The sequence below is a fragment of the Hyposmocoma kahamanoa genome, unplaced genomic scaffold (assembly GCF_003589595.1).
Source record: "Hyposmocoma kahamanoa isolate Upper Pololo Valley unplaced genomic scaffold, ASM358959v1 232, whole genome shotgun sequence".
NCBI classification, from domain to species: domain Eukaryota; kingdom Metazoa; phylum Arthropoda; class Insecta; order Lepidoptera; family Cosmopterigidae; genus Hyposmocoma; species Hyposmocoma kahamanoa.
Window position 1 is genome coordinate 3,270,281 of NW_020653750.1, and position 25,615 is coordinate 3,295,895.

The 25,615-nt window shown below is 36.9% G+C and overlaps 2 protein-coding genes across 2 annotated transcripts; both read left to right on the forward strand.

The window, feature by feature from the left end:
- The first annotated feature begins 1,523 nt into the window (after positions 1 to 1,523).
- On the forward strand, positions 1,524 to 24,230 carry LOC113228494. Its single transcript, XM_026461824.1, has 7 exons — positions 1,524 to 1,680; positions 7,411 to 7,536; positions 12,185 to 12,360; positions 14,163 to 14,336; positions 17,737 to 17,834; positions 19,272 to 19,373; positions 22,610 to 24,230. Exons 2-7 carry the CDS (start codon positions 7,434 to 7,436, stop codon positions 22,956 to 22,958), a joined length of 1,002 nt encoding a protein of 333 aa, XP_026317609.1. The 5' UTR covers positions 1,524 to 1,680; positions 7,411 to 7,433; the 3' UTR covers positions 22,959 to 24,230.
- Positions 2,617 to 4,508, forward strand: LOC113228493 (dynein intermediate chain 3, ciliary-like). The gene has a single exon (XM_026461823.1). The coding sequence runs from the start codon at positions 2,673 to 2,675 to the stop codon at positions 4,407 to 4,409; it is 1,737 nt and encodes a 578-aa protein (XP_026317608.1). The 5' UTR covers positions 2,617 to 2,672; the 3' UTR covers positions 4,410 to 4,508.
- Positions 24,231 to 25,615: the final 1,385 nt, after the last annotated feature.

Consider the following 25,615-nt stretch of genomic DNA (forward strand, 5'->3'; position numbering starts at 1 on the left):
TGAAGCTGCTTGCCCTTGGGTTTCCCAAACATCTATACATTTTTTGGATAAAATTTTGTACAGATGAAGGGTCATCAATCGAATCAATTAATAAATTAACCTTATTGAATATCACGATGTTTTACTATAAAGATATTCAATTATTTTTGTGCCATTACACTAAGAAAAATTTGTTAGATCTGACTGAATTCGAAATAACTCCTTCAGCATATCGTTCGTGACACGTTTGTTCTTTGTATAAATAATTTTAACTCAATATTTTACTTACAATTTAGAAAGGTATAGTCAAATTATTGTCTTTGTTTTTGGTCAGTCAATTGCAGCCCATTGCAAGTCATCCGACTCTCCCAGTGTAAAAATGAGTCGTAATAACATTTACTTTAAACTAAATTTTTCCGCAACAAACAGCAACGAGATCAAGAACAAAACGGCTAGTCAATGTGATTCAGAAGCATTCTCGTCAATCACTAGCGTTGTGTGCTTAACGCAGTGCAATATTTATCATGTTTAGTTATAATAATACGCATTATAATGAGCAGAATACATTCATTCAATTATTTATTTATGTTAAATGAGATAAGTAGGTACATTGAGGAATTGTTTTATATTCGTCACCTATTGCTTTCCAACTAAAAGTCTCATGTTATTGATCATACTTTTTGCTGACGTAAATTAATATAAATGTTGTGTGACCAAAACAGAGTGCAATAATAAATACTCCAGGGCCTTATAAAAAACACTTTTTTCTAAAATTTTTGAATAATTACAAAATATTTTTTTACCTATATTTACTTGGAAAAGTTGTTAGTTAGTTTATTTGTGAACTGTGAAGATAGAGTAACGACATTAACTCCAGGGGCACTATTCAGACACCCAGCTTTGATAAATTGGTCCTACCGTGAGTCGAATACTGGATCTCGCCAACTAGCAAAAAAGAACTAACCGCTGGACCACCAGAATTGCAAAGATAAATACATGTATTATAATACCAATTTGATCAATGACGATTGTCAATTTATCCAACATAATAATGTTTATGCACTCGTTAAATTTAAAAGTACATACAACCGATTCAGTCCTACTACAAAACAAATTTTGTTTGAAACCAAAATACTTTTTTTTTATGATAACAAGTGACAGGACCAACAAATTATGCATTTGGTGGTAAGTGACACGCCTGTCCATAAGCAGCGCCACTCAGAGCTTTTAATCGCAAAAATGTAAGAGTACTGCCCCTACACCCTGAGATATAAGTTCATAAGTCCCATGTGTCCGTAATTTCACCAGCATCCTTAACCGAAACGAGAGTAATGCACATATTACTGCTTAGCGGTTTAAGTTCGGTTCTTACCCATAAGCATTGTCATAGATTTAACCAACAGTCGAGGAACTGAAATAAGACCAGTCGCTACCTAGGCCCATATAGCAACGCTGCACGCTTTCTGGTTCCACTCGCGCCAGTCACCAACGATACGTCTGCGCGTGCGACCGTATCGGTTGCGCGGGTGTGCTACAACTTTCGTGCGGATTTACTATAGTGTAGTGTTATTTATTACTTACTTAATGTTAGATACCAAAACATTGATACCGTAGTATTACGATACCGTGTAATATGTGATGTGAAGTGGCGAAATGTGATTGCACTATTGTGTATTGCTGGGTATTGTTTACCTTTCCATGGTAAGGAAGTGTTTTCATTATTTTATGGGTTCGTCGACGTTGCAATGGTTTACCTGTTAACGTGCTTATATTTAAAATTTGCATTCACTGTACTGATTATTTCATGCCTTTTATGCTTGTTAAAAAAATAAACGTCTTTGTGATTCCTTGAAATGTTACATTGACAAAATTTACAAAGGCTATACAGAGTTAATCGCGTATCGTACGAAAGAAGTGTTATAGAAAAAATATTTTAACTTATGTATTTCACACTATCTAGTGGAAATTTTGAATTTATTATTTACCTATTATTTTTAAAAAACAATAAAAAAAATTTAAAATCATTACGAAAGCTCACTGTATGTATAGAATTCATTAACAGATAGTTACAACAAATCGCAATGTAAAGCATTTTGTTCAGTTTATACTAGATTATCTATGAAACAGGAATTACGGCCTGAATATTCTTAAGGTTTCAACACTTTGTCTCCACTCACATTATATGGTATCATGTATTTATTACCATCGAACTCAATGCATATTAATGCAGACCGCATAACAACACCTTTACCGCCACAACGTGGTTGCGACACTTCCTAGTCTTACGAGAAACAATGCGTAAGCGTGCCACATCCAGACAAAAACAATATTGTTCTATTTTTATTCTTTTACGAAATATCAAGTAGATCATCTGAAATCAAAGAAGTTTTTTTTTTTTAAATTGCTACTACCTGTATAGCACATTCATAACTTCCAAAAATTCTTGGTTTGCAATATTGGGTAGCTACAGAACAGCTGAAATATTATCAACTAGCGACCTTTAAATAATACAAGGACACAAGTGTTTCTATTACTTACTACATTACGTCACGCCTTATATGAATTTACTTTGTTGTCAAAACCATAGCTCACTGGAGTTAGTAGTAATTTTCACAAGTTACACTATTTTACGAAGTTACTATTCAATTTCATGAGATTGTAAAGGACGATCAATTTACAACGATAAAAGCAGAATGCTGAAGTCAACGTTCGAATATACCAAACAACGAAGAACATTTGGACGTGAACCAATTTTTTCAATAGTGCATGCGCAAATGTTAGACTCCATCGCCCCAAATAAAGAAGAACAAAACCAATACGTACTCCGCAATCCTGTACACCGTGAAGCACAAGCAGTATTGCCGCAATCTGAACATGAAGCTAATACGAAGCAATTGATAATTCGCGAGCAAGGCATTAATCATGCTGAAGGCGGTTGGCCTCGGGACGTTCAAAGGGAGAATGAAGAACACGTGCAACGCTACGTTCGTCGCTTAACTCACGAGGATCACTATATTAATGCAGTTGCGAACGCATCTGGTGCCTTAAAGCACTGTTTAGACCAAAACAACGCCATCGACATGTATACGATCTATTTTTCAAATTTTCCATCTCAAGAACCAGTCGAAAAATACTGCATACGAACCGTTAATACATTCCGTGATGATTTGCATCGAAGTGTCTCATGCTTAGATTGGACACATGACGTCAATTCAAAGGTAGTAGCTTCACACTATTATTTCGCACAAGGAACGAATCCTAGTCAATTCTGCTGTCATGTATGGGACACACAAAATCAAAACAAACCCGTACATGAGCTAGATCCAAGTCATCCATGTTGGCGACTTGCTTGCTCTCCTGTGGACCCTGAAATTGTCATATGTGGTTTAGAAAATGGTACAGTATGCGTTTTCGATATCCGGGAAGGCCGGAATTCTGTACTTCAAAGTTCGATCTACAATTCTCATACCCAACCCATCACAGGATTACTCTACACACACAATCGCACTGGTACGGAATTTTATACCGGCTCTCCAGATGGACAATGCATGTGGTGGGATATCCGTGATCTTTCTGAACCGACAGATCGTGTTCCGATTTCCATTAAATTATCTTCTAATCAAAAGCCAAGTTTAGCCAACGCTGAAGGTGTTAGTGCTATTCAGTTCGATAAAGGCGTTCCTACTAAATTCTTAGTTGGAACCGAAACTGGATATGTTGTTAATGGAAACCGTATGGGTAAAACTCATTCTGAGGTTTTATATTCATATTATAAAACTCACGAAGGAGTCGTTCGCAAAGTACAACGCAGCCCGTGTACTTTTAGAATGTTTTTGACTTGCGGTGAATGGGATGTGCGCATTTGGAGTGAAGAAGTAAGAACAGCGCCCATTATAGTCACTAAACCATACAAATACGAAGTAGTTGACGCAGCTTGGGCACCACAACGATATTCTAGCTACATGGCAGTGTGTAACGGCGGGATAATCTATTATTGGGATTTCCTTCGCAAGTACAAAGATCCAGTCGCTGCTTTACAACTATCATCTCATCCTCTCACCACTGTTGCGCCACACCCTGACGGCGAACTAGTTATAACAGGTGATGAAAATGGTACTATATTTTTATTGCATTTGTCGGAAAATATGGCATTTCCCGACGTAAACAACAAATCTCTTATGGGTAAAACTTACGAAAGGGAAACAAAACGTGAACATATTTTGGATAATCGAGTCAAAGAAATTAATTTAAAGAAACGAGAAGAAGAAGCAGCCACTGCCGCAGCGGCTATTTCGGAAGAAGAAATTCTAGAAGAAGAAGATCCAGATAGAGAAACTGAAGAGGAATATTTTAGAATCGTAAAAGAGGAGCTGTATAATATGTACGGAACATCAGAAATTGGTGATCTCTCTAGTCCTGATCATAATTAAATAAAAAGAAATATCGAGTTCTTAGTAAAAAGAGTAAAAAGAAATACTTATACACGTACATTCATTTGATGAAAACAATGTACTAATACTAATAAATTCGTCCATCTATTCTATCGTGTTAAACATGTTATATTTTCTAAATTATATATGTAGGTTTTGTAGAAATCTCTCCCCATTAAAAATAAAGTAGTAAGTTGATTTAATCTCCTATTAAAAATATCGAGGCCTTGTAATCCTCACTTATAATCAATCCCGGATGTTTGGTGTGGTCGAGGAGCCCGCATGTACAAGACAGATCCGGCGAGGGCCATGACCGCCAATACATCTTACGCACAACAAATATAGCTCGACCCGTGGAAATTGTCGTTTCCCCGGCCGTTGTATGGGTGATAAATGAATGAGGAGGGCAGGGAAGACCTTGTTTGAATGGTAGCGTAAATTACTCGTAGGTTGAGTTGCGTGTACAAAAGTGCGTCACAAGCAACTTTCACCACTTAGTACCCGCGCGCAGTCACTGTGAGCGCCGTTTTCATTTCACACCGCGTTCCCCTTTGAGCTATGCAGCGTGGAATTGAAGCATTTCGTTGAGCATTGCAACAATAGATTGTTATCATGTTAACATTATTGGTATTAATATTTTTCATTGTTTATAGAACTTCGATACTTAAGTAAGTATCATAACACAAAAGTTTTCCGTAGTCAGTAGTACAATGCATTAATTTGGTCTTACTAATAAACATTGGTTAGGCACTTTTGCAATTGAATGTTCCTTTTTTACGTCTCTCTTAATGTATAGCATCAGCCTAGTTCTGCAACCAATATGTTACATCCCTATTTAACATGCTAAATTTGTAACTAAACAAGTAGCCCAGCGTTACTTGCTGAAAACTTTATTAATCGTCTGCTACTAATTATAACACAAAGAATTTACCGACATACAGTTTACTATTAATTTACGTACTTAATCAGCAGTTTCAAAGATAGTAAAACTTAATAACATGTTCAAGTATCTAATGAAATCGTATCAAAGACACGCACTAAAATGGTATTCGCAAAGTAGCACACGGCTATGTAGGTTAATGCCTACACCAATAAATACCATGAATGAGCAGGTTCTTAGGACGTCAAAAGCTGGTTCTTAACCATAAGCGGCTTAGGATTTTTTTCGTTTACCTTCATATTATTTTAATAGTGCTTAAGTTTAAACGTCATTGACACATACTTGAGCGAGTACAAAGTAATAAATGTGAATATATATGGAAACTGGTACTATCATACAAATACAACCAATACGTACCATGTATTCAATGCTGATTACTTTCAAATTCCTTTTATCTGAACTCATTAGAATGAAAATCATCAAATAAAAAACTTAAACATAAAAACAATCAAGAAATGTATTTTTCTCTAAACAATAAGAGATTAACTTTAGACTTACGATTTTTATCGCTTACGTTAGCTGTTGAACCTTGGTATAATATTTTATAACAATTGTGAAACTCGATTTGACTCGGGTCACGATCTTCTAAAAAATCCGGCTAGGTCAAAAGATTAAAAGAGCATTGTCAACGCTACTCTTGTAATATCAGCATGCCAGAAAAAATGCTGCATCACCAAAACATTTTGTTTCATGTATGAATACTCAATATTCGAAACTTTAAATATTAATTTAATTTTACTCATTTTTCTATATTAGATTTAGCTGTAGTTTTAGCTTTAAGTAGCAGTAGAGCTCCATGTGAAAAAGTTCGTCCAGGGAAGTACTGCCACCTTACCTATTTCTGCCGCCAAACAGTAATGTCAGCATTGCTATGTTCCAGTTTTGAAGGGTAAGGGTGCTCGTGAAATTGCAGGCACATGGGACTTGTCAACTTATGTCTCAGAGTGACGGGCGCAGTGGCAGTGCCCCTCATATCTTTGCGATTTACAGCTCTGAGTGTCACAGTAATGTTAAAAGTTATGGACAGGCGTGTAGCTTACCATCAGGTGCACGACTTGTCGTCCCGTGACTTGATATTATAAAAAAAAAGAAAAGCTTATAATATTGTCTTGCACTTGACTTGTATAAACTCTAAGCAATAACTTGATGAATCAAATTAACAAACACTTCTACTTTTGTAAATGTCATGGAACATTATTAACGTACAACTTTCAGCAATGTTTTTTTAACTGCTTTTTCACTAAAGTAGAATCAATCATTTATTCCATAGGTAAAATTTTTACACTTGAAAACGTGATTTTTAAGCTACTGAACAGAATCACACACCAACTCATGTTTTTCATTTAAAAATTGCATAATAGTAGCAAGCACACATTCAACGAAAGTATTAAGCTTGTTGCGTATGAGAAATGTATAAACGATACATTGTGTAAATTACATCAATAATTACCATGGAAGCAACTAAGCATATCGGAGGGGCATGCGCGTAGGCAGATGCCTCAACAATCAGGAGTCGAACACCGAATGCCAATGTCATCTAATTTGCAAGCTCGCCTTACTGTTACTTCTTTAGTCGATACGATATACAAACATGGACCATCTAACCGATATGGAAAACATGTAAAATAAAAATTAGTAAGTCCTATCACCAATGGAGGCAGACCGCAATAATGTACGGAACTTTTGGAAAGGTCACACAGTTAACATTTGCTTAGGTCTTTGGCATACAGACTGTATCATATGACACACCTAAATACAGTTCTTTAGATTGCCTATAAAATATATTAATTATTTATTCGTTATATGCAATATAATCAAGCACGCATAATGTATATGTCTTTATTAATAAAAGAACCTGTAGTGATACACTTTTGTGCAAAATAAAGTCCATTATTTGTTCTGAGGCTACTATCGAAGGGAGTTCTACATCAAAGGCTGTGTTATGGATACAATCATTGTAATCAGCTCTAACGAACGACCTATAAATTATACAGTGAAAACAACAAGATAACATTAGTAAGTATGTATTGAAGTTCAGAAATATTCATATTGGTGTTACAGGACGCAATGGGTAGCGCTGTGCGATGACGTGCGCGGTGCTGGTGGCGCTGGCGCTGCTGGTGACTGCAAGCGCGGCGCGTGCGCAGCTCCGTCCTGCCGACGCGCCGCCACCACTCAACGATACAAGTCAGTGTTTTTTTTATTTAGTTTTAAATTTATGTAAATGATGTAGTTATAGAATTCAAATGAATTCACAAACTTCACATTACAACCTTGATAAGTCTGCTCAGAATTACCTAGGCAACATTAAATCTATTACATTTATCAAAATTCTTTGGTAATTGCTATAGAACCATTCTTCTGAAGTGTATTCTTGTATTTGTGGAGCTATTCTGTACAAAAAGCAAATGTTCCATTTACAAGGAAGTATCAATCACGCAACGAATTGCTGTTCTCAACCAGCAATTCATCTCAGTTTACGATATAACAAACTGTAAAACACCTTATACGTAACAAATTCCTACGGATATTATCATGACGCAACACCGTCTTGCCCGTGTAATTTATCTAGCAATAACTGAACTAGAACTATACAGGCTGATCGGTATGAGAAGATTTAATAAAGTTTAGATAAGCTGATTTGACTGAATGATTTTAAATGAATAAACAGCCCGCAACATTAGCCTTTGCATATAGGATACAGACCTCGATTTAAATCTAATCTGTTTTTAACATATATATAAGATATAACTAGCAACTATATATAAGATATAATTAGTAGCAATAGAGCTCCTTGTGAAAGAGTTCGTCCAGGGTAGTTCTGCCACCTTACCTATTTCTGCCGCCAAGCAATAATGTCAGATTACTGTGTTCTGGTTTTGAAGGGTGCTGGTGAAATCACGGGTACATGAGACTTGTCGACTTATGTCTCAGAGTGCCGGGCACAGTGCCTCTCAAAATTTTGCGATTTAAAGTTCTAAGTGGCACTGCAACTGTTATGGATAGGCGTGTAGCCTACCATAAGGCGCACGAATTGTCCGTCCTGTCACTTGTGATTATAAAAAAAAAACTTTTTATAAAAAAACTGACCTCAAAAGTGTGTTGAATCTCCAATTTGTCAAGTTTTATTGAAATCGGTTAACGGAAAGTGGCTGACATTCAATAAACCAAATTCATCCCCTAATTTGCCACCTTTAGTGCATCCTGAAGCATTACACCCAAGAGGTTGGCAACATTTTTCTTTTTTATGGTGTATTTTTTGGCGGAAGTAGCTACCAACCCATTTATCAGAATAAATATAATCATATTATAATATGACTATATTTATAATAATTGCATGTCAGTCGATACGCAGTTATTATAAGCGTGTACGATGTTGTGGCACCCTGTAACAGAGCATCATCAAAGACGATCTGTTTAAGCAAGTGCGCTTTACCACTCGCAACAGTTGTGTATGAAGTCAGCGTATGAACCATTGCTCTATAAAAGCCAATTAGTCTTTAATTCAATGAAATCGTTTGCTCTCTGTGGACGATGAATTCTGTCCAGATGCATTAACTTATTAAATCATTCCACTGTCGTTTCATTCACTACACTCAAAATTATGTAGTTGAAGCTATACTTTTATAAACATTGTTCTCATAAATCGCATGATGAATTTTGAAAACAAATGTATGAAACAGCTAGTATAATACATTAGGTGAACTTTAAAAACTATACATTTATCGTAGCAATGGAGCTCCTTTCCAATGAGTTCATCAAGGGAAATACTGCCATCTTACCTATTTCTGCCCTCTTAAGGTGACGAGCGCAATAGCAGTGCCCCATAGGCCCTGAGTGGATGTGCCACTGTTACAGACAAGCGTGTAGCTTACCACCAGGCGCACGATTTATTCGTCCTTCACGCCCTTTTCCCGTTGGGGTAGTTAGTGGGTATATTTCAATTTTTATATTAAAAATTAGTTCTATTTTGGTAATTGAAAGTGATTAACGTAACAATGCAATTATAATAAATATGTCAGACAACAACGCCAATGGCCTGGTCTCAAACTAGGGAATTACCTGTACTATGAGTACCCGAGTGACGGGATCACTATGGGGCACTTCCCAGAATACCAATACCAAAACTAATTTAGAAATTAATCCTACCGGAAATCGAACCCGGGACCCAGCGTCCACAGCGTAACCCGTTGAGCTACCGTGGTCGTCAAAGATGAGTAAAATAATTGAATATATTGATTGATAGTAATTAACACTCATTCCATATTAAATTAAAGTTTGTTTGATGCTAAATTGCTGTAGAACAAAGAAACAGCGTAAATCAAAATAAGTAGTACCAAACGCCAGTGACCAGTCAATCGGTCAGTACCGTTAATTGGACGACATCGGCACACTAATCGCATATTGCGCTTTCCCTTTGGAAAGGATCGTACACCGAAGCTGATTTATACATAAACTGCTAAGTCAACGGTGATTTCGAAATTGTGCCCACCTTTTTCTAAGTCATCGCTTAATCAAGTCGCAAGTCATTTTCGATGGCTATACAATGCGGCAAAAAAGATACAGTTGCTTATGACTCTACATTTTGTTTGTATAATTGTAAGAATAGGTTCTATAAAGTACCCAAGATTCCTAAATCGCAGTTTTCATAAGTTAGTAATTTTCCATAATAATATTTAAATCAACGATATCTATGTACTTTAAGTAAACACAAAAGATCACTTTTATCACAATTAAGAACTAAGTAAACGATTTTATGAAATCATTTTTTATTCAGACCCGCTAAGCTGATCATATGATGACGGTGGCACAAAAGATATGTCTTAGGCATACTGTTAAGTTGCCCCAAAACTGACTGCTTTGCTCTGTTTTTAATGATCGACACGTGTAACCAAACAAAACGAGTAAATGTATAAGCAACAAACGGTAGCTATCGTATTTTTATTCGATCGCACTCGTGACAGACAAAATTGAGTAAATATGTAAGAAACAGACGATAGCTATCGTATTTTTAACCGGCTTTGAAAAAAGGAGGAGGTTCTCAATTCAACTTTGTTTCGTTTTTGTATGCATGTTACGCGATAACTCCTGTATTTGTTAACCGATTTTGATGATTCTTTTTTTGTTGGAAAAAAGGTACCTCGGTAGTAGACACTGGAATTTAAATTAGGCGTGGGTGCCTACGAAATTATTTGACCCTGATGTTTATCGATTGCTAACAAGCGACAGCAACGATCAATAAAATAAAGCAAATATTTCAGCTCATAGATCCATCGATCGTCAAAGCACAGCACGTCGAGCGCCAATAACGACGTCACAAGAGGTATCACTAAAAAACTTGGACATATCGAAAACGCACACTAATGCTGTTGTAGCGCCACTCTGGACTTTTTTTATAAAAAATAGGTACGCATCCTCCATCTCACTTGATGGACAGTGCTGATGAGGTCGACGATGCAGCATGCACACCTAAATAATACCTATTCACTCTCGCCTTAAAAAGGTTCAAATTATAGAGTTCGAGGAATAAGTCCGCAGGTGGGGGATTCCACTCTCTAGCCGCTCGCCAAATAAATGTGGAAGTGAAACGCTTCGTCCGAATCCTCGGAATATCCACAACATAGGGGTGGAATCCCAGCCAACGTCTAGCCCCCGATGATGGAAAGGGGAAGGCGGGATCATGTTATGCAATTAAAAACCGTACTGTTGTAAATATTGCCTATTTAATCCTCCGCCTTAATTTATAGTAGCGTAAGTATATTATGTGAAATTTGCGATATTAAATTATGATTTATTGAAACCGTGACACACACCAACAATGGGGATCACAAGGAAATGCAGATAATGGCGTCACTCTTTGATATGGGTTAATTATTCTAACACAGCTTCTCACGCTGTTTTTTCGGTCGCCCATACATCTAGAAAATCTATCGACCTGTTATTGACAGAACGATATATATTACCGCCATAATGACTATGTTTGCCGTCGAGTGGGTGTGGTGAAATTTCACGTTCACTCGTTGTGTCTGTAGGCAATAATCGAGTGAGTCGTGCACCTCAATACCATGCATATGTTACGCCCAAACACATCGTATTAGCATAGAAATTCCGTAGCCGTATCAAGTTAGGTTTGGAACCCCAAACAATGATTTAATTCATAGCCCTGCGTCGCTTTGAAACAGTAGGAATGATTGCGTAATGTAATTTATTCATTATACCGGTTGGAAATGTTGAGCCGTGACTTAACTGAAAGCAAGGAAAACTTAGTAAGCTAGACTAATTGCCATGAACAGAGAGGTTATGAGTTATGACGTATAATTCTTCGGAAACGTGTGGGTCATGAAATAAAATTAAATAGCGTAGAACGAATATTTGCTAAATTTACTACTAATTTTAACTTTCGTTATTTATGCCGTTGTTCAATAATAATAATAATAATCATTTATTCTCTCCCATTTACAAATAATTTTAAAACACATCCACGTGACTACACAATTACGACCAAGTGAGTACATAGCGGGAGACTGGTGCCCCAATTAGGTAGACGTTGTGATTAGCTTATTTGAAGTGAGTTATATAGTTGCTGAAAAAGAATAAAATAATTAAAACAAAGACTACTTAATTTAATACAATCTTAGTCTAACAGATTAAAAGTTATGAAATGAAAAAAACGTGCGTGCATGCGTGCGTGCTTGCGTGCGTGCTTTTAGAGAATAATTTTCTTTCGCACTCTATTTGCTTCTGTTGAATTTTGCTTAGTGAATTGTCTAGCGCCTTTGATAGTTGTGTTAAATGTGGGGCTATAACTGAACTTGGAATTTTAATATTATTGCAGGATGTGGCATAGAATGCATTCGCTGTGGCGTAGACGGGTGCATCAAGTGCGCCCAGTTGCTGGTCTGGCCCGATGGTAACTGCGTTGTCGACTGCCCCTCCGGTACCCGGGAGTCCTGGGCTCATGATGATCACCTCATGGGCCGAATCTGCTACCCAGCTCACACTTATAACGAGGTTTTTTTACCATTAACACACATAATTATGATTTCTGTTCTGTTCAATAATCGATAGGTAAAAATTTTCTATAACGGTCACTAATATACAGAGATTTCGAACGCGCTCTAAAATCTATAAGTTAGAAATGTATCTACTGGGTTTAGACTATCCGTCTCTGGCGACAGTAGTGGTATTTCAGTTAACTTGGTGTGAGGCTGGTAATACAGACCTTTTAAGTAACTTCTTTATCATGTCACTCACTCACTTATTTCATGTCAGACATGTCCTTCTCACGTCATGTCCAGCCTTTTCAAAAGGCTGTTTTTTTTCTTCTGTTATTTATCTACCTGATGTAATGATAATAATACATTATGTACTCGTCATGTTGCCCATACCAGCCCATCACACACCATACCATATCAAGTGAAATGAGATCAGGATATCAAATTGTACACAACTGCTTATCGTTTAATCGCCGCGGATGGGGCAACAACGCCTTTGATACACATACTATAAGGAAATGTTTTTTTTATCAAAAATAGGTGCGCATTTGCAATCCATCTCACCTGATGGAAAGTGATGATGAGGTTGAGGTCAGGTTTCATTTCAAATGTTAATCCTATTACAACATTTTATAATAATTTTCTAGTACATTTATTTCAAGTAACAATAGTCTTGTATGTGTTCATATATACTCGTATGTATATAGGTACAAAGAATGTGCATTTGTTCTATTATTAGTTAAACTTAAAACTTAACTATACATAGGACGCGTGTAGCTCACAACAGTGTCGAGTATAAGACCATTTATCCCTATCCCTTAAGACGCGGAGAGCAGAGTTGACCCCTTTCACGCAAAGTGGAGTCAAAAACGTCCACACGCGCCAACATACCTGACGCGTTACAGTAATGGGGCATCCCCATCAACACTCAGAACGGGAATACTTTTCATGAACAATTTCAAGATTATTACTTTACCTACGGTTAAGCCGGAAGTTTACACACTTATTATAAATAGCAATTTATAAATTTCTACTAAAATTGTTTTCGAACTATGTAATTTCTAAAGCCAAGATTTATCCATCCTAGTCTAGCCTTCTAACAAACAAACGTTAAAAAATAAATCAAGATAAAAATTTATGTTTCATGTTTCATTTGCTTTTCAAAAACTAACTTCAGTTTTGGTACATTTAATGATAGGTGGTTTCAATCCGTTTTGTCTGCGCTTGTTGGCTCAACAAAACGGATTAGTTAGTACTGCCGTAAAGATTTTGTATACATGTCTGGTTAGGTATGATTTATGCGTTTAGATTCCATTAAGTGTTTCCATGAATAACTTCGTTATGACGTTAACTTTAAAACTAATAATCTGCTCTGTTTAGTTTATTAGCTTATATAAATTTAGTAGAAACAAAAGGCTGTTCTGAGATCATGATCATGGATAAATATACCAATCACTGTAACGTATTTTGAACATATTATATTTAAAATTACGTATGTATGTGCCATAATTATATGAATTTATATTAAAAGAATTTAAAAATAGTGCTTATCGGCTTTTAATAACTCAGGATAAATTCTTTATTACATCAACTTCGATGCTCTTGTACTGACCTAAAACTTGAGAGATCCACATTTTATTAAATTTGCTGAAACTACGAATTTCTTTCGATCGTCTTGTGGACCATAATGTGATAAGTATATACGTATTGCCACGTTCTCTGTGATGTTACGTATATTGCGTTTAGATAAGAATTATTTTATATGCTTACGTACTTTGTACCGGTTTATAAATATAATTTTGTTTCAAAATTGTACAGGTATTAGTAGGTGGTGCGTGCGGTGCGGCAGCGTGTATAGCGCTTGTTGCCGCGGGTGCAGCGTACGCTCGTTGTAGGAGTAACTCACGAGCGCGAGCGCAACCTTTGCCGCAACGCTCGCGTGATGATGACGCACGACTGCATGAGTTCCATAAACAGCTGGACTGTTTGAGAGTGAGTATATTTTATAGAGAATGCTAGGAATTTACAATTAAATAACTCTATATTGACGACCTCTAAGTGGCCGAGAGGCTTGCGCACCGGTTTTCACAGTATCGCCATCTCTTAGGTCCAGGGTTCGTTCTCGAGCCGGCTCAATGTAAAAAATTAACTTTCAATATTGTGTCGAGTTTGAGATTTTATGGCACTCATTGTTTTCGATTTCCATTACACAGGTGCTTTAGCTACTTACTTACTTTAGGATCATAGCAACGCATGTAACATTTTCTAATATTTATTTAATATTTACCTATATTATTTGTAAGAGTACGTTCCGTGTTTAAATTGCTTTTACTATATTTGTTGATATATCTATGAAATTTTTAATAATAGGTAACGAGGCGTATTAACAATATTGGCAATATTTATTTTATTTTTAATTTTTCATCATTGCAAGCAAAATAGAAGCAATGTAGATGCTTACTTAATTTACAATTTAGTTCAGTTATTTAACCTTTCAAAGACACATTTACATTAATTATTCTAGTCTAACTAAAAGCGAGGTTTAACTAGCAAGTTCGCACTTCTCACAGCTCAAAGATTCGCCCGAGAAGGAGGACTTAGTTCACGGAGGTTAACTCAGCGTGAAATTATAAACCACAAACTAACATTACTTTCTTCGTGACACGGCAACTGGTAAGCGTCATAAAACGAAATATCAAAGGGATGCAGCGACGATTCAATCAAAGAAAGTGTTACAACCTTTAAGTCATAACTTCGTATAATATCTAGCATTATATCACATTTTATATATTCGACAATAAATCATCTTTCAATCACTTTTACTAAGAATGTATTTAAATTTTTTTAGGCTAAACATTCTTCGTTTAATCGAGCTTTTGATAAAGGGCCAGATTAAGTAATTATAGTAGACATTAAACAGACGACATGCGATTTTTTTTTGATGACACCAAGCGACGGGACGAACATGTCGCAATGCCACTCAGAACTTTAAATCGCAGAGATCTGAGGAGTACTGCGACTGCGCCCGGCACTCTGAAAGTCGTATTCCAGAACTCTACTCAATGCTCAAGTCAGGACTTGAGCAGACTTGAGTATGATTTTCAGTGCTCACTGCAATACTCAAGTCCTGACTTGAATATTGAGTAGAGTTCTGAAATACGACCCTAAGACTCAGAGAGTTGTCAAGTCCCATGTGCCTGTAATTTCACCAGTACCCTTACCATTCAAACGTAGTAACGCTCACATTACTGCTTCGCGACAGAAATAGGTAAGGTGGCAATACTCCCTGGACGAACTCTTTCACAAGGAATTCTACTGCTTCTAAAGATTGCAATTCAGTTTCATTCAACATATTTCGTTCCTATTCAGTGATTACATAAACCTTATAAAATAGTTGTTATTTAGTAATAAGTAGATATATAAGTAAAAAAACACGGCATGTTAAAACTTAACATCAGGTGGAGTGGAGTCATTTGCCTGTCAGGTATAAAAAAAAAAAAAAAAAAAAAACGAAATTAACGTTGCATGAATACGGGTACAATCACACCGTAGAGAAACGTCGTAGACGATTTAATCGCAGATATCTCTCGCTTTTGAAAGTTGTGAAATGGAAACCGTTGTATTAGCTGGTGACATTTTATTTATTCATTGATAAGGCGTGTCCACACTTGTGGTATACATACCTAAAGCTTGTTAACATCCTATCTGCTCTCAAAATATACTTCCGCGTTCCAAACATTACTTGCTATACCTATTTATATTTATGCGCTAAATACATTTAAGTACGTTGTTGAACTACCGATGAATACGATAAATAAATTTAAAAATGTTTTAGGGTCCCGAACCTAAACAATAAACAAAAAAACCTTATGTTGATACTTCGACGTACGCGTGTGTGTCACGGCTTTATTTCTCAGAAACTGTTATTGCCAACGACTTGAAATTTGGCATAGTTGTACAGCTTCGCTACCGCATCCATACTAGGTGAATAATTCTAGAAATATTTATACTTTTATATAAGTTGAATTTAAAATGTGGTATCACAAACTTCAATTGAAGCAAAACTGTATCTATTCAGAGATTTTTATATAAAAAATCTTTATATATTCTTTATTCAAATTAGTTTTAAAAATTGTGGCATTTTTTTCATTTCTTCAAGAACAATCAAATGACTGAATTTTAAGTATATGATTTTTTTCATAATGTTGAAAAAGAAATATTTTTAACGATGAAAAATTGAAAATAAATCTCATTGCACGCAATAAGGAAAAATCCTCTGTCGCGAACTTTGCTTGCGCTATGTTTTTTTTTAATATTTTTGAGTTGCTTTCACAAACATTATATTTACAAAATATTCTCAAAGCTTTAACTTATAGTGCTGTCAATTATCAAGGCTAATTAAAACTTTAAAAATGTTTGAGAGTCAACTAATCTATTTAACAAAAGAAAATAAGGACAATTTAAATTTCTAAGTCAGATGAATAATAAGTATAGAATTTTTATGTATTCATTAAAAATAAGTAGCAACTTCGAGGATATTATTTGTTTTTCAATAATATTTGTAAATAATATTTGTTTTTTCATGGTTTTGGGCAAGCACTCAATCACAATATCTTCTCATTAAAAAACAGTAACAGTAAAAGTGGTATATTTACAACATTATGAGGTGGCACCGTGTTCTTTTGGTCGATTTGCCAATGTTTCATGATTCTCGCACGCGCATAACTACGAAAAGAATACACACGCTCGTGTGTTCTTGGAATGCGCCCGCGTCGATTTCTGACAAGTAAATTGTTTGTAATTGAATACTCCCTGTGTAGAGTGCTTTTAAAACACTCTGTTTTTAGTTATTGCATACATTTCAAAGTGTTTATGAAATAAGAAGTCCGAGAAAATTGGGTTTGAAGGTATTTAAAAATAGAAAACAGGTAATAATCATTTATGTATTACAATTTATAGTAAATAATGTAGCTGTAGCTTCTTCAATTACACCAGGATTTACACATTGTCTATAAATCAAATTTTATGTTTTTACCATATTGTAGACTTTTTAAGAAACTGTACTTTTTAAGAGCACTTTATGAAAGGGTTCGTCCACGGAAGGACCTAACCTAACCTAACCTGTTTCTGCCGCCAAGCAATAATGTGAGCATTACTGCGTTCCGGTTTTGAAGGGTAAGGGTGCTGGTGAAATTACAAGCCCATGAGACTTGTCAACTTATGTCTCAGGGTGTTGGGCGCAGTGGCAGTATCCCTCAGATCTTTGCGATCTAAAGCTCTGAGTGACTCTGCAGCTGCTATGGACAGGTGTGTCGCTTACCACCAAGCGTACGACTTGTTCATCCCGTCACTTGGTATCAAAAAAAACTAAAAGAGTCTTTAACAATTACAGCCTCACGCGTACACTCTACTGGCGATACTAAACCACACACGGCATCAAGTGCGAGAACTCTACCAGCTCGGAAATAAAGATGCTGCAATGGCTTACAGGTGATCGATTATTAATTAATAATGCGCTAAGGTATGTACTTTTTTCTATAAGAATACAGACAGCACATCAAGACATTGACGGATCTTGTTCTGATACATTGTGCTGTTATATCAACCTATACATTATACCTATGTAATATTATAACTAATAATATAATAATAATATAGAATATATTATAAAATAATATAATATTACAAAATTATAATATATTATATCTACTTAATTGAAAAGTAACGAATATAAGGATACAATTGATCTTATGAAAACATTCAAAGTTAATAAATAGGACTTCATAAGCAATAGTAGCTACTATTCAGGCACCTAAAATATCTCAAAAACATAAACCAAATTGTTTTACAGCTCGTAAAATTGTTAATTATACAGGAATGCAGGTTTTAATGGAACAAAAGCTATAAAGACCGTGCTTTTACAACGTATTCACTGCATCAATGTTTCGTCACTGCGCACGCGCGCCTTCCGGTGTTTATTTACCTTTCTGGGGCTATTGTACACTGTACAATACTGTACAATATTGTACAGTGCACCGACAGTAAGGAACTTCCCAGTTATTGAACTTAACAAACTTATATTTTATAGCTCCTACAGTGTCGGTTATAAGTGTATTCTAAAAAATGCTTCGGTAAAGATTTAGTAGGTTTTTCAATTAAATAAGAAGAAGCAGAATTTAGCGCCTAGCATTAGGAATAGATGAATTGATGGTCATAATAATGAACACTTAAATACTATACGGGTCTGTACGGACCAATGATGATTCACATTTTTGTTTATACTAAACGCATCTAAAACGTTACCATCCCCTCCTACCGTGTACCTGCCTAATTCTTTAGTGTCTGCCAAACAGTGACAAGATGTTGCCGCATTTTTTCTAGTTTTCAAGTCTTTAATATACACGGGTCCGTAAGTCATAATCGTATTAGAGTATGTAATTTCTACTCAAGTAATTTTTTTGTAGGTAATAACTAAATGCTCATTGAATTTATATATTGTTTTGATTCTGTACTTATGTCGTTTGAGTTTATGTGAAAAGTATTACATCAATTTATTGAGGTTTTGTCTTTTATTTTTATCATAATTTGTTCCGTTTTGCTATAGGTACCTAACGCGTTCGTTGCCATGCCTGCAATGTTTTTTTTAAATCATTTAAATGTACTCAATTAGTAGCTTTTATACCTACCGTACAGAGTAATGAGTAATCATAAAATGGTTTATGTACCTACATATTTCCGTGACAAAAAATTCGTGTAAATAATAAAAATGTAAATATGCAATTTGAGATAATTTTAAATAAAATAAACAAGTAAATATTCAAAATCACACCATATCTACAATATGTGGGCTCCATCTACTTACAACAAACAGAACAGATCTCTCGCGTAGTGTAATTATACCGCCCTAATTTATGTACTCTTTGGTAGTTGCGTGTTGAGCGATCTGGCGAAGTTGCTGATCCTTCTGAACAAGCAGCAAGTGCCTGTCGTTCCAGATGAGTGGCCGAGATTAGCTAGCTGGGCTGAAAGGTACGTTATATACCTATATGTATAGGAAATTAAACTATTTTTCCGGATTTAAATCGCGTATATTTGTTTTGTGAAACCAACCGACGTTTCGGGCCCTTTATAGATCCCAAGGTTGACTGACTGAGTCAACCGTGACCATGGGACCTGTAAAGGGCCCGAAACGTCGGTTTGTTTGAAAAAACAAATATACGCGATTTAAATCCGGAAAAATAGTTTCATTTCCTATGTGTAACAATCGCGAAAACCTAAGAACTCGATACCTACATGTAGTTTGGTAAATTTATTTACATATGACTCCACAATAGCACCACACAAATACTTTCGAAAAATAAAAATTTTCATAATAGGATAAGTACATACCATAAAAGACAAATTTTTCCTAGGAAAATAAAATAAAGATAATTATAGTGATCTCGAATCGAATCGATCGAAAGATCTCGACTGATAACGTCTACGCTTCGACCAATACCTGCACAACTCCAAAACCCCGAGAGCTTTCAACTCTAACTTCAGAAGCGCTTCGAAGCCTTCGAAAACAGCATAGATGTGGACGATCTAAACAACATGGTAGTGAATACTGTCCGGACGGTTGAGTCCAAGTTTTTCAAAACCCACCATACCAGAACGAAGAAACTCTTAAACAAAACACTCCAACTCATGGAACAGAGACGTGCAATGAGGATACAGAACATAGAGGATGGAAGTCTCTACAAGCGGCTAAATAGGCGAAGTCGATCTATCGAAGTCTATCGAAATCTTTGAGTAGCGACATACGCCAATTTAATACAGAGCTTATTAAAGAGGCCATTGAGCGGAACAAAGGCTCCAAGGTGTTCGGGAGAGATCTATCTATTGGGCAAGGCCAATTGTCGAAGCTGAAAACTGATGACGGTAGCAACATTTCATCTAAGCCTGAATTCCTGAGGAAGTTAGAGAGTTTCTATCAACAGCTGTACTCCACCAAAGCACCTGTTGAAAGCGAGGCTAAAGACCCCAGAGCCAATCTTACCCGACATTATACCGAAGATATCAGGGATGTCAGTGTATGAGATTAGTGTGTCTCTCAAACAATTCAAGAACAACAACGCGGCGGGCGATGACGGAATCACTACAGAAGTTTCGAGAGTAGGCGGCAAGCCGATACTTAAAGTCCTCCAGAAGCTTTTCAATTCTGTCATCGTCGAAGGTCAAACGCCGAAGGCATGGGGCAGAAGCGAGGTCGTCCTGTTCTTCAAAAAGGGTGACAAAACACTCTTGATGAACTATTGGCCAATCTCGCTTCTGAGCCATATCTATGAGTTGTTTTCGAGAGTTATCACGTATCGTCTCGCTCGCAGGTTTGACGACTTCCAACCTCCCGAACAAGCCGGTTTTCGAAAGGGTTTTAGTACCATAGACCACATCCATACGCTGCGGCAGGTTATACAGAAGACCGAGGAGTATAGCCGACCACTAAACTTAGCGTTTGTGGACTATGAGAAAGCCTTTGATTCGATCTAGACCTGGGCGGTGCTACAGTCTCTCCAAAGGTGGTATCGAGGTGTTAACGTAGTTATACAAAAACGCCACTATGTCAGTCCGATTACAGGATCAGAGCTCTAGTCCTATCCAACTGCAACGAGACGTGAGAGAGGGAGATGTGATATCTCCGAAATTGTTCACTGATGATATTTATATAGGATATTTTCAAGTTTCTGGGCTGGAAAGGACTTGGCATCAACAACAACGGCGAGTATCTGACACACTTTCGATTTGCCTATGATATAATTCTTATGGCTGAGATCTTGGGAGACCTGAACACAATGTTCGAAGATCTCAGTAGTGTTTCTCAAAGAGTGGGTCTTAAGATGAACATGGACAAGACGAAGATCATGTCGAATGCCCATGTTGTACCCGCTCCAGATAAAATTGAGAGCACTACACTCGAAGTTGTTGACCATTAGTATACCTGGGACAGTCAATCCAGTTAGGCAAGTCCAACTTTGAGAAAGAGATCTCTCGTCGAATCCAGCTCGGATGGGCAGCATTCGGGAAAGTACAAAAAATCTTCGCGTCCAAATTTATTACCTCAATGTCTCAAGACGAAAGTCTTTGACCAGTGTGTGTTGCCAGTGATCACATATGGATCAGAAACGTGGTCCCACACTATGGACCTCATAAGAAGGCTCAAGGTCACTCAGCGGGCAATGGAAAGAGCGATGCTCGGTATTTCCCTACGTGACAGAATCAGAAATGAGGAAATCCGTAGGAGAACTAAGGTAACCGTCCCCGTCGTGCCACGAGTGCGGCGCTGCGGATGACACCGCGCAGCACACCCTAGAGGTGTGTAGCCGGTGGAATGAGCAGCGCCGCACTCTGACGGGGACTGTAGGGCAGGACCTCTCGCTGCCGAGCGTGGTTGCCGCCATGCTCGATAGCGAGGAGTCCTGGGAGGCGGTGGCCTCCTTTTGCGCAGAGGTTATGTCGCAAAAGGAGCCCGCGGAACGGGTGCGCGAGGACGCGCCGGACGCGCACCCGCTCCGGCGCAGACGTACGGGGAGAAGGCAGTTCGCTGCTCGCCTGATCCCCTAGTGAGATCAGCGGGCTCTGGACAGGGACTCCGGAGCCTGCATTGCACGGCCTCACTCGTCTGGGAGGCGGGTCGGAGGACAACCGACTCGCCCCTCCGTTGGCGCGGGAGCCCTGGCGTAAGCTAGGGCGGCCGGGCGGCGTCGTGGTGAATGTTCACTGATCCCATGGCGCCGACTCAACCGGCGAGAGGGAAACCCGGGGGGGTTTTAGTGGGGTAGGCCCTCCAGTCTGGAGGGAGAGTCCCCACATAACCCGTGAGTCTCCCTGGGCTCAGGGGTATCCTTAAAGATTTCCCCCCCGTCAAAAAAAAAAAAAAAAAGGAGAACTAAGGTAACCGACATAGCTCGAAGAATTGCTCAGCTGAAGTGGCAGTGGGCGGGGCAACCGATGGCCGTTGAGGCGAAATGGTTCTTCAATGGCGACCGTGCACCGGACGATGCTCAATGTGTAGGCCCCCTACCAGGTTAACCGACGATCTGGTAAAGGTCGCGGGAAGCCGATGGATGCGGCCAGCGCAGGACCTATCGTCGTGGAGATCGTTGGGGGAGGCCTATGCCCAGCAGTGGGCGTCGTCTGGCTAAATGATGATGATGATGATGATGATGATGATGATGTTGATATCTATTAATACAGGGTAATTTAGAAAAAATATTTGTATTTTCCAGGATACTAAAGCGCTACAGCCGAATGGGAGTTGGTCAAGAAGGTCAATTAATAAATTTCCTACCGTCTCCACCGAGTCAGTCCTCAGATTCCGGGACACAGCAGTCTTTCTCCACATTTAAACCTCCGTCCTACTCCCCCACATCGTATGACAGCAACATAGAGAAAGAGATCGAGAGTGAATGGAGTGACGTTAGACCGCCAAGCTATTCTCAGATAGAAAGTGAAACTATAGTTCTCTCAGATCCTTGGGAGAGAAGACCTATCGTACGACGAGAAAGTGTGTGGTTGGAAGACGAATTATTTGAAATGACAAGACGACCTCAAGATGAATTGACTACAGAACTTTAACCTGAACACTACTATGGGTTTGTACCACATTTTATGTGATTTGGGATTCTTAAATACATTTTAAGAACATTTAGAAATAAGTGTAAGATACGTCATCCGCAAGTTCCGTCAACGCATTCAAAATAACTAATTAAAAATTATCTTTGTATCAGCAAAGCTTGTGACAGGTCGTCACCAATTTCGACATTTTCAGTCAGAGTTCACTATTTTGATCTCTGTTGCGATAGGCAAGTCCCGCTTGACTTAATTATGTAGGTAGGTACACTTTTAAATAGGTTTCAGCAAAACGCGTGATTACTACAAATTACATTTTGTGATAGGTACAAAATAAACATTCACAGTAAGAATAATTTATTCTTAAATTAAGTAATGTCTCTATCTTAATTTTATAATTTTTTCACTGGTAATGACGATGATTTTTTGCGAATTTTATGATACCTAGTTTCGAAGCAAACCAAGTGTCTTAAAGAATCAAACCGACAATAGGTTCTTTGAAATCCTATTTAAGTATCGATTTAACATTATCGGGAACATGAAATTGTAAACTACTTACCACCATTTTTGTTATTACATGATCCATTATGAAATATGCCAGTGATAAACTTAAAATTAAAGGACTACAAGCATTTTTGACAAAGCTGATTTATTTAACAGAAAAAAGCATACCTATCTAAATTGGGAATGAATTATTACCTATACACTATACCTAATAAATAAGTTTAATAAAGATAATGTCACTTAACTACTTAAGTTAAAATCTTGTTTCGAATAATTTTGAGATTCACAGTAAGTATAGTTACGTTCGTATACCTACTGTTATTAATATGTGGTCATGCTGCGTGACACTGTTGATTGCAAATATAATTAATTGTATGTTGTACCATTTTGTACCTGTACCTACTAATAAATATTTTGTATGTTATTCTAGATTTATAGTATACTTATAGAAATATTTTATTACGCTTGGATAAGTATGTGTTTCTATGTAACTACTCGTTGTTCAAGTGTATCGTATTTCGATTACATTAAAATGCTTTAGATTTAGTTAATCAACCAAAGTAGGTAGTCCTAATTCATTTAGTTTTCTAGTCCCGGTAACAAATTAATACTGATGAAACAACGAAAAATATTAATTTTCTTGCACGTTGTATTGGATAATGTCACTGCAAAATTTTTAATTGGGTAGGTATTTAAATTCTTGTTAAATTTTGTTCATCGTGAATAATTATACAAAATAAATGACTTTTCTACCTATGAATGTTTTATTAATCAAGCATACGAGTCAGTGAGAAATTAATTCATTTGAAGCGAGTTATTTCCCTTTGCAGTTCGCCATATTCATTTTAACTCTCCTCAATTGATGATTGTAACCACAAATTACCGATAGTCAATGCTTACTCCGATGACAAGCTCTGCTTTCGAATCCAAGAGCGTGAATATATGTATAATAATTAATGGTCGGAAAAACGTGTTCCACATAAGCATAGATACATGTATAGATATAGCTACAACGAACGACATAGAGTTGTTAAAGCCACCAAATATTTATTTAATCCTTTTTTTTAATTCCGGATTTCCGGATGAAAATCAAAAGTCAAAAAAAAGTCAAAAATGGCATTTTTCGTCTTGCTTAAGTGTCCAGCAGTTTTTTTTTTTTTAAGTATTAAAATAATCAAGTGTGACTGTTTTCCTTTTTAAAATACGACATTTCTGCTATTGGTTTGACTTTATGAACATTTATCGAGTTCTTAGGTTTTCGCGATTGTTACACATTTGTTATACAGTATTGTTTAATTTTATTAAAATATTTTTAGAGTGCGATCACAACAATTCCCTTTAAACTAAAATGTCCTAAAATTTTAAATAAATCTTCCTGTAAGTTCTACAAGCAAATGTTGCCGTTCCGTCAATGTGACCGTCAATGTGCGGTATTTAAAGCTAGGAAGGGGCGGAGACCATTCTCTTTACTTTTTTATTCTCAGTTTTGGTAAACGGTCAGTTATTTACTGCATTTTTTAGAGGACACCATTACATTTACTTTAAAATCCAACATCGACTTCCTAGGTCTGTAGTTTTGTACTACGATGCAGTAAAACCATTTCCGGAAATGCGGAATTCGAAACAGTAATTAATTAATATTTGGTGATTTTAACAACTCTATGTTGCTCCTTGTAGCTATATCTATATATTTGTAACACCTTTTTCAAACATTAATAATAATATATATTACGCATGTAAGCGAACCACTTATTACTGTTTTATCATTGACCTATTTTATTCAACCTAATTCTTTCTATCCTCCTCCAACATTACAATGCAAATTTTATTTCAATATTCCCTGTAAGTTTACGTCATTGTCCACAATACGAATACGGTAAAAATACCCAGTAGCCAATGCCTGACAAATTTTAAGAAACGTGAATGCCTACGTAAATGCGTCTTTTTTCCACAGTTCTTGCACGAAATAAGAAAAAGAGACTATAAGAAAGAGGCTATTAGCAAATACTATATTTCGTCTCACTCTACTCACTGATGATGACAAATATCAGAAAAGTGAAACCCATTTTGACAGTTTGTTTTTGCGTACGATTTGCGGAAGAGGCTTTTCACACTTTTGCAATAATTTTAATAAAAAAAATCAGGGAATTTTCAGCAGA

What these genes read in the sequence shown, in the direction of transcription:
- LOC113228494 (XM_026461824.1), top strand. Translation starts at nt 7,434, where the DNA reads ATGACGTGCGCGGTGCTGGTGGCGCTGGCGCTGCTGGTGACTGCAAGC. An exon ending in GCCACCACTCAACGATACAA is followed by an intron (nt 7,537 to 12,184) that starts GTCAGTGTTTTT and finishes ATATTATTGCAG; the next exon opens with GATGTGGCATAGAATGCATT. An exon ending in TTAGCTAGCTGGGCTGAAAG is followed by an intron (nt 19,374 to 22,609) that starts GTACGTTATATA and finishes TGTATTTTCCAG; the next exon opens with GATACTAAAGCGCTACAGCC.
- LOC113228493 (XM_026461823.1), top strand. Translation starts at nt 2,673, where the DNA reads ATGCTGAAGTCAACGTTCGAATATACCAAACAACGAAGAACATTTGGA.